At 43.3% G+C, this 15,271-nt stretch overlaps 1 protein-coding gene across 1 annotated transcript in view; it reads left to right on the top strand.

Moving 5' to 3' along the window:
* snap29 (synaptosome associated protein 29) overlaps positions 1–3,515 on the top strand; it is a 31,272-nt gene extending 27,757 nt beyond the window's left edge. The window contains exon 5 of the mRNA XM_072473859.1: positions 144–3,515. Within this exon, the coding sequence (XP_072329960.1) occupies positions 144–301 (158 nt within the window). The 3' untranslated portion in view covers positions 302–3,515. The remainder of the gene's footprint in view (positions 1–143) is intronic.
* Positions 3,516–15,271: the final 11,756 nt, after the last annotated feature.

Raw genomic sequence — 15,271 nt, 5'->3', positions numbered from 1 at the left:
GGCTTCCTACATTATAATCGGGACTACACGTCCAAAGTTCTCCATTGACTTTAAAGTGTGTTTGAGGTTGTGAAAGCTGCTATGTCAGTCTTGTTACGCAAATCTGAATCCTGGTTCTGTCTGTCTCTTCCCTCTTATCACAGATGAGATGTCCTCCGGCCTAGGCCGTTTGAAGGGGCTGGCAATTGGCCTGCAGACAGAAATCGATGACCAGGATCAGATTCTCGATCGTTTGACAACCAAGACCGAGCGCCTGGATTCTAAGATTATTGCAACTGATCGGCAGATTCGTAAACTTTAAAGTGCCACGCTGGAATTTCAAATTTGTTTTCTAAATTCATCTTGTAAATAACTGACCTTCCAGAAATAATACCTTTTTCTTTAATTCAGGTGATTTAGTATACTGGGCGCAAGAGAAAACCACTCTCCAACCTCACAAAGAAATTGTCTCAATTCTCCAACTGTTTCTGAATCTGAATGTATTACGATGGGGCCTGATTGAATTTGCAACCTATGTGTCTGCATTTAGATTTGCATTTAAAAAAAAAAAACTGATTGACATGATGCAGTACAGAAAGGAGTTTGGAAGTTGTGCGGCAATGTCATTCTTCAATCTGGTTTTCATTAACTTGCGCCAGTTTGTCTGAATGACCAAAATTGAGCATGACCCAAACCTTTGTGTCAGTACAAATGAGAAACCTGGATACATTTTGTCACAATTGCTTTGCCTTCAATTACCAGCTTTGACGCAAAGGGGCCAGGAAAACTAGCCTGTATGAAGTCTCGGAAAAACTGCTAACACTAAAAACTCCATTTGTGTTGTCCGGAGAGTCTGATTTGGCTGGTTTGCTTTATTGTCTGCTGCTGTCTCCATTCCAGCCAGCTGTCTTGCCTAGTCTGTGATTAGCTTGTATAGTGAAGATACTATGCAGATATGTCTTTGGTAATCTGTGACTTGTAGCATCAGTTATAAACAAAAAACCTTTTATAAAGATTAATATATCTAACAATGACTATTTCCACCAGTTAATGCTAGTTATCTAGATCAAAACATAACTTTGGCATTTTAAGATCAATGGAAAAAGTGCCGGTTCTATTTATAAGGGGTATGAATTCCAATCTGTCGTATAACAAAACTCACTATTCGTAAGAAGTAGATGTACTCTGGCACCACTGGGGAGATCTTTGTAGAGCTGGTCCACTAGCAGCTGTTAACTGGATTTCCTTTTGGTTAAGAAAAGCCTTTACACTGAGCACAAGCAAATTTGCAGGTGATTGTCTCTGGATTTGAAAATGATTTACAATTTAAAGAAAGAAAGGGGGCAGGTATCATAACTGAATGTCGCAATCCTAAATGCCGTGCAGTGAAATAGATGCAACTTGTCAGTTTTCACACACACCACATGGCTCATGCGCTAAACAATGCAGTGAGGCCGAATTACACTCCGATGTACTTTCTTCCTCACTTCTGTTTATGTTGTTTTCTATAGAGTGCATCGTGCATTTAACATCCAGACTGTTTCTTTCCCTCTGCCCTTTCCCCTTTTTAAAAATATTTCTATTGTGCAGTGGGGTTGGCTGATTAATCAACGTTATGGACCTCATACTGCCGTTTAAACACCAAACAGGGTGGCCGTGGTTCTTTGACCCGCCCTGAATTAGAGTGCAGTGTTAGCTATAATTCCCCCCCCCCCGGCCATTCCTGTAGCTGCTTTCTCTAGTTATGTTGCCAAGGTGTGTGCTGAGGAATGAAAAGAGAACTATTTCTTTCTTATTTCGAGGTTTCTATTTTGATGAATAGAAGAGTCAGGCGTGCACAGACTGGGCAAGTGAAAACGGGAGAGTTGACTAAGGCAGCTCATCGAGGATCAACATTTATGTCCTTCGTGGACTCCACAGTTTGTCTGTCATCGCAACAAGTTTGTTTCCTGTCCTTCAAAAGAAATTTGTGAAAGCTCGTGACACCTGCCTTTTACCCATTAACCTTTGTAAATCGGGTCAGGGTTGGGGTTAAGAGGTCAGAGCCTTGGAGGTGTTATACTTTTTTCATAGCGCTCAAAAATCTGAGTTAGTAAATTATCATATCTGGGTGTAATTTGTCGGGAATGCAGTAGACCCTTGCTAAAATATCTGAAAGCCGTGCCAAGCCCATTTAGCAATGGAGTGCATTTCCAGTATCATACTAGTTCTCCGGATTTGCATTCAAAGAAAATGAGCAGTTAAGGCATCCAATGGTGTTTTTGTTTTAATTTACTTGGTTTGTCTGTAGCTGGATGTTGAATTTAGAAGTATGTTTAATACAAATTCTTACTAAAAATGGTAATTACTGGTTTAAAAATAAGTTAGCACAGTTTGTGAGCCTCTACATTATTGGTTCCAAATTGCACATCGTGGGTGCAGTTTTAAAAAAAAATTATTGCAAGCTTCCTTGGGCTGCGGTAACTAAGCACAAAAGCTCAATTTGCTTTTAATGTACTTGGAAAATGAAAAGAGCAAAACACGGTGTAATGTAATAGGTAAACTTAACACAAATCTATAATTTTGCTGAATCAGTTCGAAGTAGTAAATGTTCGTTATTCCTGTTCCAACTATTTAATTATTTGTGAACATTTTATTTTGCGCACATAATTAGCTAGGCTCTAGTTTAAATCGCCAAATTGTTAACTGCACGTATATATTTTTCTCCAAACGTGCATTGTTGAAGTTGAGATGGGTTTTGAAAAATGTGCTTCCTAATTACATTTTTTTCAAACTTAAATTAGCTGTAATCTAGTACAGTGCTGCTCGTGGCCTCGCACCGCTACTGCATGATGTATAATCAGAAGCTGATTGAATTTTCAACTCTCCATAAGGCGCATTGTGCATATTTTGAGCGCTCGAATTGCTGCTCGAGTCCAAGCTAAAATGTACACCAGTCTAACTCCATTTCTGTTTCACATTTATCTTGTCCGAGCAAACATGTTGCCATACCAGAAGTATTTTGAAACCTCGCTGCTGTTTTAGTTCCTTTTCACGTCATGGAAGGATTTGTAAATATTTGATCTATAAGCTTGATGGTGCTTTTTTTCTCTAATGCATTTGAACACATTGTTTAGATGGATAGCAGTGAAACATTTTTGCAAAGCTGGGAAGGGTGCCATTCCCATACAACTTAGTGGACATGTGTTTAGATAGAAAAGCTATATACAGCTAATCGAGTGCCTTCCATAAAAGTTTAATAGGCGAAAAGAATGGACCTCTATGGAATAGGTTGTACTAACATTTACAAGGGGCAATTCCTTGTCATGCAAGTTTGTAGGGTTTCTGGTCAAACTTAATAATGTGATACAGTTTTAACTGTATGAATACTTTGAAGAACAAACTAATGCAATGTGTTTGATTTGTTACTCGACTGCGAACATTTGTATTTTGAGCCTTTTTTGTGGAGTAAAACATTTAGCTGCCTTTTCCTGATTTTTGAACTTTTGGTTTGAAATGATCTGACTTTGTCTTGTGCAATAAAACCTTAAAACCTCTCTCATTTTTATAAACTTGGTCTAGTGAGAAGAAACGAACCTGCATCTTCCACGAACAGTAGTTTGGATTTTTCACTATTCAAATAGATTTTGTAGCTATGGTCCAATGATAAATATGGAAAATATCAGCCGAGTGAGTGATTTTTTTTTTTTCCATTTTGTGTGCGCCGCTGTGGATTTTACTGTTTTAAAGTGGACTTTAAAAGTTTTCGACCCGACACAAATGCTGTTCTGTCTGGAATATAATTGGTGCCCTCTTGAGGGTGAAATCCAAGAAGACTTGTAAAAATGCACCTGTTTTTTTTTTTTTTTTTCCACTCCCCTTAGATTGATCAAAAATGCAATAAGGAAGTTTGCTTTCCGAAATCCTGCAGGCAGGTGATTTGAGTTTTTGGGGTTTTTTTTCTCCTCCATCGTCCCATGCTGACTTTGAGATAATAAGACAATAAGACGCACTGATTTATTTATTCACTTGTAGAATGTGGTGTTCCTGGCAAGGCCAGCATTTCTGTCTTCAACTGCCTTTCAGAAGGTGGTGGTGGGCAGCTGCCTTAATACAACGTGTTGGTCCATTTCAGAAGATGGTTCAGGTTCAGCCACATGGCTGTGGACAACTGATTTTCCTTCGTCGTTTCATGCTCACTATTACCGACCACTAGCATTTCATTCCAGATTATTGACCACTTTCCATAGCTGCTATGCTGCCATACCCACCTTTTTCACAACTTTCCGATGTCCCACAGGCCTTTATACTCAATGAAGTACTTTTAAAAGTGCAGTCGCTGTTGTAAGAAAGCGGCCAATTGTACAGGAAGATCCCAGACAGCAATGTGATGACGACCAGAAATCCGGTTGTCGTGATCGAATGATGAATATTGGTTTCAGGGATAACTCCCCTGCTCAATTTCACAATGGGGCCTTTTACATCCCCTGAAAGGGCAGTCTGACATCTGACAAATGGAATCTGTCACAGTGCAGCAATCCCCTGGTACTGCACCAGAATGTCAGCCTAAGGGTCTCTGGCATGGTTCCATTTGCTGCATACTTCATGGCCTGCATTCCCTCACTGCCTTTGGGCTACCCCACAATCTGCCACCTCGATCGATTCTGCAAATCGCCCACTTTTTCCCTTCCTTTGGCCCTCTGCCACCAGTGTAACCTCTGCCCCAATGAGGTGGGGCCCGGTCCCCATGGTCTGTCACCGACTCTTCCACTTTTTGGAGCGTTGTGATATGTGCCGCCAGCTTCTGCTCCACTCTCTCAATGGGTGTCTGAATCGGGTCAGCCACCTTGGCCAGGTCTTCTGGTGCCTCCCTGCCGTTGCTGCCGAAACTTGACCGTCAAAAACTCCAAATATTCCGTGCACCGCTGAGCAGACAATGACCCCACTGAGCTCTCCGCCATCCTTTCTATCGCACTCCTTGCAAGCTCCTACCCTGGCTGTTGCCCCTTTACAGTTGCACTCCCCTGTTTGATGGGACTGAGACACGCCCATCCGAAGGAGAACCCTTAGCTCTCTGTTTCTGTACTCTGTAACAGCAAACATCCCGAAGATTGGATAACAAGGACCAAACCATTCTGCCTCCAGCAGGATCCACCAAATGTGTGTACTTGCTCACTTGGCCGCCACCGGAAGTTGCATAAACTTCCTACTTTAGACTAGGGAGGAATAACCCAAGTTTTTTTTTAAAAAAATCCAATTTAAGGGGCAATTTGGCTTGGTCAATCCACCTACCCTTTACACCTTTGGATTGTGCGAGTGAGACCCCCATAGGGACAGTGACCCCGGGGCCGGGATCGAGCCTGAGTCCTCGACGCCATTCAGTTTTAAAATCCACGGTTCTCATCCAGATTTGAGACACTAAAGGAACTTGGCGTAAATGGTCGGACTTCTTGTCGACATTTGGCATAGCCACTACAGTTACTGGGTCACTATTTTAAATAAATCTTTATTAGGAATAGATTTTTGAATATCTGCCACGTTCCAGGTTTCTGCCAAAATGCAGAGCTTCTGGAACAGGTGCTCGTTAAACTAGGTTCAAACCCAAGTCAATCGTGTGCTGTTGGTTTGAATGTTTGTATAACTAGATCATGTGTGTGCATTGATACAAGTGAGTACTTGTGTGCTTTGCTATTTATAAATCGAAAGAGGTTGTGGTAACCCATGCAACTATAGCACTTTGACTACACTGGTTGTTTTATACGGTACCTATGCAGGTGTTCAGAGCAGGTTGTAAATGTCTGTAAACTATCATTATTCACCTTGTTTTTAATTAGGTTGGGGGGGGGGGGTTTGATATTTTGGGGAAAATGGAAAATGTTAGCATTACCACTGGAAGTGCCTTCTAAACCTGTTGATGGATGTGCAGAAATGTACATCTCTTGAGCAGTTAATTTTCTGGACTGCATATTACATAGCGAGAGAGTAATATTAGCGTCAATATGAGACTGGTCACTGTGCAGCGTATAGGGTCTGGTTGGATTACATAGTGCGCTATCCAAACTAATTTTGAAATCTTATTAATTTAATTCAACATTTTATCCTGATAATGGGTTTCAAGGTCCACTGTTTTCCCTTGCAGTTGGTGTTCTTTGTGAATGTGTCTTGGGGTGGGGGTCGAGGGTAGGGGCAGGAAGATGCACAATCATTTATCAAATTCACTCCAGAGGTCTGAAGGATGGTTGGTGTAGGAAGTGATTTGGACCGATGCACCAGGAGCTGTGCTTCTGAGATTGGGATTAGGGATTAAAGCACATTATTCGGGGAAAAGGAAAATTTATATTTGTACCTGCTGTTACAATAGAAATTTCACGTTTAATCAAGTCCCTTTACTCTATATCTAAACTAATGCTTCACTGTCCTGTGAGTGCTTGATGGAGCAGTGAGGAGAGAGCTTTACCCAGTTTCTAACTCTGAGCTGTACCTGTCCTGCAATGTTTGGGGACAGTGCAGTGTGAGTTTCACTCTGCATCTAACCCCGTGCTGTACCTGTCCTGCAATGTTTGGGGACAGTGCAGTGTGAGTTTCACTCTCTATCTAACCCCGTGCTGTACCTGTCCTGCAATGTTTGGGGACAGTGCAGTACGAGTTTCATCTAACACCATGCTGTGCCTACCTGAGGTGTCACAAGTCCCCTGAGCCTGATGGGATCTACCCAGAATACTGAGGGAGGGAGCTGCTGAGGCCTTGACAGAAGTCTTTGTATCCTCACTGGCTACATGAGGTCTCCGAGGACTGGAGAGTAGCTAATGTTGGATAGCAAGAATAATCCAGGAAATTACAGGCCGTTAAGGCTTACATCAGTGGTAGGAAAATTATTGGAGAGGATTCTTCAAGGTAGAAGTTACTCCCATTTGGCAGCAAGTGGACGTATTAGCGAGAGGCAGCATAGTTTTGTGAAGAGGTGGTCGTGTCTCACTTCAAGGTTTTTTGAGGAAGTGACGAAGATGATTGTAGGTAGGGCAGTGGATGTTGTCAACATGGACTTCAGTAAGGTTTTTGACAAGGTCCCTCATGGCAGACTGGTACAGAAGGTGAAGTCACATGGGGTCAGAGGTGAGCTGGTAAGACTGATACAGCACTAGCTCGGTCATAGAAGGCAGGGGGTAGCATTGGAAGTGTGCTTTTCTGAATGGTGTGCTGTGACTAGTGGTGTTCCGCAGAGACCATTACTGTTCGTAATGTATATAAATAAATGTAACTGCTCTGATTAAGTTTGCAAACGACACAAAGGTTGGTGGAATTGTGGATAGTGACGAGGATTGTCCAGATACAGGATATAGATTGGTTGGAGACTTGGGCGGAGAGATGGCAGATGCAATTTAATCTGGACAAATGTGAGGTAATGCATTTTGGAAGGTCTAATACAGGTAGGGAATATACAGTGAATGGTAGAACCCTTGGTATCAACAGGCAGAGGGACCTGGGTGTACAGGTCACAAAAGTGGCAATGCAGGTGAAGAAGCTAGTCAAGAAGGCATACGGCAGAAGAGGTTTATCAGGATGTTGCCTGGTATGGAGGGCATTAGCTATGAGGAGAGGTTGGATAAACTTGGTTTGTTCTCACTGAAATGATAGAAGTTGAGGGGTGACCTGATAGACGTCTACAAAATTATGAGGGACATGGACGAAGTAGTCCGAAGCTTTTTCCCAGGGAGGAAGAGTCAATTACTAGGGGGCATAGGTTTAAGGTGTGAGGGGCAAAGTTTAGAGGAGATGTGCAAGGGACGTTTATTCCACACAGGGTAGTGGGTGCCAGGAACTTTTTGCCGGAGGAGGTGGTGGAACCAGGGACGATAGTGACATTTAAGGGGCGTCTTGACAAATACATGAATAGCATGGGAATAGAGGAATACGGACCCCGGAAGTGTAGAAGGTTTTGGGTTAGGTGGACAAACGTGGTCGGTGCAGGCTTGGAGGGCCAAAGGGCCTGTTCCTGTGCTGTACTGTTCTTTGTCAAACTGAAGTTACCAAACTTTACTTGGTCAATCATAGCTCAGTTTGTAGCATTTCTCTCGTGTCCCAATGTTGTGGTTCAAGACACAATCCAGAGATTTGAGCCCAAAACCCAGACTACCATTGCAATGGAATACCGATGTGAGTGCTGCATTTTCTGAGCTGCAAAAGTCCATCTCACCATTCACAGAATTATCTATAATGTGTATACTACCTGTCAAGCTTTGCTAGTTATAATGGTAAAGAAAATAGTAAGTTGATTCAGCAGATTCCTCAACATAAAGGTAGCACCCAGTGTGGCTGAATGTTTGTTGAAATATGACTAATGATTACACTCCGTGTGCTGGTTGTTACTACCTCACCATTGCTGCTTGAAGGTAGTCTTTTATTCCCTTATCAATGATTCTATCTTCAAAGTTGCCCCCTTTGTGTACAAGTTTTTTAAAAATTTAGAGTACCCAATTCATTTTTTCCAATTAAGGGGCAATTTTGCGTGGCCAATCCACCTATCCTGCACATCTTCGGGTTGTGGGGACGAAACTCACGCAAACACGGGGAGAATGTGCAAACTCCACACGGACAGTGACCCAGAGCCAGCATCGAACCTGGGACCTCGGTGCCGTGAGGCAGCAATGCTAACCACTGCACCACCGTACTGCCCTCCATTTGTGCACAGTTAATGACTTTTGTAATAAAATGTAAATTTGTCTTTAAAATCTGCGTTGATAAGATACCATCCTGCACTCGGCCTCACTACTACCTGATCTTCCCATTTGCTTTTAAGTTTTACGGTTTTATGTTTTATTTAAATATTTGTGTTATTCATAGTTAAGACCAGAAAATATGATTGACTGAGAACTTGTCAAATTACCATCCGACCTCTAGATACTTCACCTGAAGGTTACCTTTGATCTTGACTCCATATGTACAATGCAGCTAGTAATTGAAATACATTTTATTTCTTTAAAATGGTGCACAAAGCAGGATGTTAAGGAATTAACATTGAGAATGTCCCTTCCTTCATGTGCCTGGAGTTACCTAGTGCCATTAATTATTAAATTGTTATGATTGCACTGGTTGGATGCTTGTTTTGCAAAGATAAGTAACCAATAAACTTGCTTTGGAATCTTCGCACAGGGTGATAATCTGGCCCAATAATGTGCTGTAGGTCATTTCATCTTGAGGGGGTGTTTAGATAGTGCATGTCATGGACATTATCCTATTCCCCCCCTGCCCTTGCTCTTTCTCCTTCCTTTCCCAAACCCCTTTCCACACCTACCCTATGGTGTCTGCTCTTCCCCATCTGTGTCTTTCTACCCACCAGCAATTCACTTTTTCCACGGATATCTGCTTGTCGTCATTGTTACCCTCCACGACCCTTCTGTCCTCTTTCACTCTCTGAACTCCACCCCACCATTCGCCGGTTTCCAGTCTTGGGTGTTATTAACTCGTCCTCTAAGGTGTGTGTTTCACATGTGGAATGCAAATAATCCACTAAAATATACTGTGTGCAGCAGGTTACTGATAGCACCAGAGCCCCATGGTTTGCACAAGCAAAATGTAACAACACTGAAAGAATGTATGCAGTTAGGTCGGAAGCATTCATCCATCATTTCTCCAGTGTTTTTAAAGCTGTCTCCACATCCTTTCTCATTTATGTGATCTCTTTACTGCGTAAAGCTCACTCAGTCGCGAGCTCAAACAAAATACAGATTTCTGTAATTTGTGGGGGGGAATTAAAAGCTCGGAATCCAAATCTTCACGTTTGTTTTCTCTTCAACTACTTCATTGGTTTTATAAAATGTTCTTTTTGCCAGGTGCGATGGAAGCATCACTCAATCACCTTCACTGTCTGCCTATGTTTGCATACGGTTTGAACTAAACTACTGTAGGACAGTACCATAAGACATAGGAGCAGAATTAAGCCACTCGGCCCATTGAGTCTGCTCCGCCATTCGATCATGGCTAATATTTTTCTCATCTGTCTTCTCCCCATAACCCCTGATTGATCAAAAACCTATCTATCTTTGTCTTGAAGACACTGTGATTTAGCCTCCACAGCCGTCCACGGCAAAGAGTTCCACAGATTCACCACCCTCTGGCTGAAGAAATTTCTCCCATCTCTGTTTTAAAGGATCGTCCCTTTAGTCTGAGATGGTGTGCTCTGCTTCTAGTTTTTCCTACAAGTGGAAACATCTCCACGTCCACTCTATCAATGCCATGCAGTATCCTGTAAGTTTCAATAAAATCCCCCCCCCTCATCCTTCTAAACCTCAACGAATACAGACCTAGAGTCCTTAACCGTTCCTCATACGACAAGCTCTTCATTCCAGCAATCATTCTTCTGAACCTCCTCTGCACCCTTTCCAAGGCCAGCACATCCTTCCTTAGATATGAGGCCCAAAACTGCTCAATACTCCAAATGAGGTATGACTAGAGCCTTATACAGCCTCAGAAGTACATCCTTGGTCTTGTATTCTAGCCCTCTAGACATGAATGCTAACATTGCATTTGCCTCCCTATCTGCCGACTGAACTTGCACGTTAACCTTAAGAGAATCGTGAACAAGGACTCCCAAGTCCCTTTGTGCTTCTGATTTCCTAAGCACCTTCCCATTTAGAAAATAATCTATGCCTCCATTTCTCCTTCCAAAGTGCATAACCTCACACGTTTCCACATTGAATTCCATCTGCCATGTCTTTGCCCACTCTCCTAGCCTGTCCCAAGTCCTGAAGCCTGCCTGCTTCCTCAATACAACCTGTCCCTCTACAAATTTTTGTATCATTTGCAAACTTAGCAACAGTGCCTTCAGTTCCTTCTTCCAGATCATTAATGTATATTGTGGTCCCAGCACCGACCCCTGAGGTACACCACTAGTCACCGGCTGCCATCCTGAAAAATACCCCCTTTATCCCCACTCTTTGCCTTCTGCCAGTCAGCCAATCCTCCATCCATGCCAGGATCTTACCCTTAACACCATGGGCTCTTAACTTATTTAACAGTCTCCTGTGTGGCACCTTGTCAAAGGCCTTCTGGAAATCTAAATAAATCACGTCCGCTGGTTCTCCTTTGTCTAACTTTCGTGTTATTTCCTCAACTCCAACAGATTTGTCAGACGAGACCTCCCCTTGACGAAACCGTGCTGACAGTTCTATTTAATCATGCCCTTCCAAGTACTCCGCGATCTCATCTTTAATAATGGACTCTAAAATCTTACCAATGACCAAAGTCAGACTAACCGGCCTATAATTTCCCGTCTTCTGCCTCCCTCCCTTCTTAAACAGAGGTGTTATATTAGCCACTTTCCAGTCCTCTGGGACCCTTCCTGCAGAACAGAATATCAAGAGTAAAAGTATATTTTTAATCTAAATATGGATCACCTGCACTAGAATGATATGATGCAGGTTCGTTGCTACTATTCACAAATATGTTGCAGGTTTGTTGCTACTGTTCATAAAAGTGCCAACTTACAACATGGGTTAAAAAGAAGCTGGCCAATCAAACAGGGCAACAAGCATGGACTTGTAATGTTGAAGACGAGGGAGTTAAACTGGGGTTCACAGAGGGTGGGATGCAGGTGTAGTAGGGCAATCTGTGCTGCAGGTCTGTCTAAAATTGTGCTGTTAGGTGAATTGGACATTCTGCATTCTCCCTCTGTGTACCCAAACAGGCTCTGGAATGTGGCGACGAGGGGATTTTCAGTAACTTCATTGCAGTGTTAACGTAAGCCTACTTGCGACAATAAAGATTATTATAATACTTGCATCCCTTTTCTTGGCGTATGTGCACAAATCATGGAAGATGACAGAGGAGGTTGATAAAGTATTTACCAAGGCGTACAGGACCCTGGACTTAGAGGCACAGAGTACAAAAGCAAGGAAGTTCAGATGGACCTCACTAAATCACTTTAGAAAGGATGTGGAAGGCATTAGATAGGAAGGGTCTGGAGAGTTGGTGTTAGATTGGTGAAGCTGAGGCTGTTCTCGGAGAAGGGAAGGTTGGGATGAGATTCGATGGAGGTGTTCGAAGTCATGAGGGGTCTGGCCACATGGGGATAAGCTTTTCCCATTGATGAAAGGGAAAGAATCAGAGCAAAGATTTAAGGCAAATGGCACAACCCACTTTTTTTTTAACGTAGTGTGTGAGTTGGGTGGAGGTGGATTCAACCATGGCTCCCAAAAGGAAATTGGATAATTATCTGAAGAGGAAAAATTGCAGTGCAGTGAAAACAAGGGGAAGTGGGACTCAATGCATTGCTCTTGCAGAGTGGCAACACAGATACAACAGGTCGGATGGTCGCCTGTGCTGTAACTGTTTTACCATTGCGGGACACAAGCATTCCTGATTTGAGCATCACTCAAAGGCAATCACGCATGCTGATGGCATGGAAGTGATTATAAATTGGGGAAACCTCTTGTGACCATTTTGATTTTTAACGCGCTTCATTTCCAAAGTTTAGCAATGCTACAGTGACCAGAATTATCAGGAAACACCAAATATCCACCTTATCTCAAAAGAACAGCTGCCACCAGGGATGAAGGAAATGCTTTTTTTAAATATAAAATGTTGTCGTGTGTACCACTTTTGAGGAAGATGACCCCGTTAGGGGGGACAAACTGGGACTCTCGTAAAACAAAAACTCATTTTGAACGTTAATACCTTTTGTAGGTTTGTGCAACACATTCGATAAAATGTTGATGGTTGGCCCACTGCTGAAAGAGCTTGTGGTTGACATGTATATAATTTGTTATGGGGTGAATTTCAGAACAGGTATAGGAGTCTGGGTGCAGTTTGTGCTGTCACCTGTGCCGAGGGAATTGAATGCAAGACAGGGCCACCCAAAGAAGCAAAAACAAGAGATGGTGTTAAAGAAACTAGGAGCAGAAGAGCATTCCGCCCATTGAGCCTACTATCCCATTCAATAAGATCATGGCTGAACACCAGTTTCTTGCCTGCCCCACCCCCTACAACATGTGACTACCTCATCAATCAAAAATCGATATATTAATGTGTATAACTATAGAATATGTGATTTAGTTGTAAATGGGTATGTACAATATATGGGTAAATATGAGTACAGGAGCTCATCCATACTTTTGATTTTTTTCAAACTCAATAGTTCCAATGTTCTCTTGGCCAACCTTCCACTCTTCATAAACTTGAGCTCATCGGGAACTCTGCTGCCTATATCCCAATCCATACTGGATCAACTCCGTGACCTAAATTGGCTTCTAACCCACTGACGATTCAAGTTTAAAATGATTGTCCTCGTGTACAAATCCCTTCAAGGCATCGTCCCCTCACAAACACTGATCCATTTCAGCCCGACATCCCTCAGAGGTCTCTACACTCTTCTGATTCTGGACCCCTGCGCATCCTCAACCTCCACTATGGGTAGTTTATTGTTTTGGACCGGAGGAGGTTGGAGAGGTGATTCCATTGAGGATAGGAAGGACTGATGGCCATTAACAGAGGTCAATGACCAGGGGGAATAGATTTGGTCAAAGGTTCAGAGAGAAGTTGAGGAGAAATCTTTTCTCTGACACAGTGATGGACTTCTGGACCTTACAGGACTATGGACCAAGAGCTGGAAGGTTGGATTAGATCGAAACCTCATCGGTTGGCATGGAAATGAAGGACTAAATGATCATTCATCCTGCATAGCCCCCGGGGGCTTCTACCATTCCCAAACTCCCACTCACACCACTGATTCCCATCTCTCTCTGTCCCCACACAGCTTTTGATTTCCAAGTTCAGAAGACTAGGTTGAAGCCAGAAGTGCTGAGTTGATGATCCATCTCCAGCTCTTCTGAATGTCTTTTCTAGACATAGAATTTACAGTGCAGAAGGAGGCCAATCGGCCCATCGCATCCGCACCGGAAAGAGCAACCCATCTAAGCCCACACCTCCACCCTATCTCCACAACCCAGTAACCCCAACTAACCTTTTTGAACACTCGTGGCAATGGGAGGAAACCGGAGCACCCGGAGAAAACCCACGCAGACACGGGGAGAACATGCAGACTCCACACAGACAGCGACCCAGCGGGGAATCGAACCTGGGATGCTGGAGCTGTGAAGCAACTGTGCTAACCACTGTGCTACCATGCTGCCCTGTGTTTCTATGTAAAGCTCTCAATCACTCTCCTTAAACATCCCCTTCAAATCTATCTCTATGACCAAGCTTGTGTCATCTCCTTTGGCTCTGTCAATTGTTTCCTGATTTACTCTTTCTGAAGTACATTGGGATGTTTACTATGTTGAAATTGGTGCATGATTGCAAGTTGTACTTTACAAACCATTAAAAATAAACACAACTTCCAATTGATTTGGGCAGCACAGTGGTTAGCACAGTTGCTTCACAGCTCCAGGATCCCAGGTTCGATTCCCGGCTTGGGTCACTGTGCGGAGTCTCCCCGTGGGTGCTCCGGTTTCCTCCCACAGTCCAAGGATATACAGGTTAGGTGGATTGGCCATTATAAATTGCTCCTTAGTGTCCAAAAAGGTGGGGTTACTGGGTTATGGGGATAGGGTGGAGGCGCGGGCTTAAGTAGGGTACTCTTTCCAAGGGCCGGTGCAGACTTGATGGGCCGAATGCCTTCCTTCTACATTGTAAATTCTAGGATCTATGATTTGGAACCCAGCTGCAGTGCCTGATATCAGCAATAACTGTTTTCCTGCATGTGGACCCCGTTCGATTATACAGAATTCTGCTTTCTGCTGAAGGGGATACAGCTCATCAAACGGCCGGCCAGACGAAGCCTGTGATCGGAAGTCTGTATCGTGCTCGATAGAAATTCGAGCAGCTTTACCCTGAGCTTTAATTGTCTTGGTGAAAGCAAACAGTGCCAGGCGTACGACAATGGCCTTGAGGGCTGGAATGTGCCCCCCTCCTTTCAGGAGGGATCAGCGCTGAATCCACCGCTGTCAGAAGCCATCAGGCACCGAGCCAGGAGATGGCCTGTCCTATCTTTTCGGAGCTGAGCTCACTGCCAGGAAAGGTTAGGCCAGGTTCATCAGTCATGGCTGACACAATTCTTTCTCCAGTGTTGTATATAACAGTAAAAGAAAGGGTAACGCTGACATGGCCATACTGGGGTCGTGCTCCAGTGAACGCAGTGATTTTTACGGTCTGCTTCCACTCCAGAGTTTATGTTATGACTGGAATTTTTTTTACATTTTAACTGCATTTTTTTTTTTGAAAGGGACTTGCATTTCCATACCGCCTTTCAGGACATCCCAAAGCATTTTCAAATGGAACCTCTTTTAACATTGGCAATGCGGCAGCCATGTTTCACACA

The sequence above is a fragment of the Scyliorhinus torazame genome, chromosome 1 (genome assembly GCF_047496885.1).
Source record: "Scyliorhinus torazame isolate Kashiwa2021f chromosome 1, sScyTor2.1, whole genome shotgun sequence".
NCBI lineage: Eukaryota > Metazoa > Chordata > Chondrichthyes > Carcharhiniformes > Scyliorhinidae > Scyliorhinus > Scyliorhinus torazame.
The sequence above is the reverse complement of the archived record's forward strand: the minus strand, read 5'-3'. Positions and strand labels throughout refer to the sequence as shown.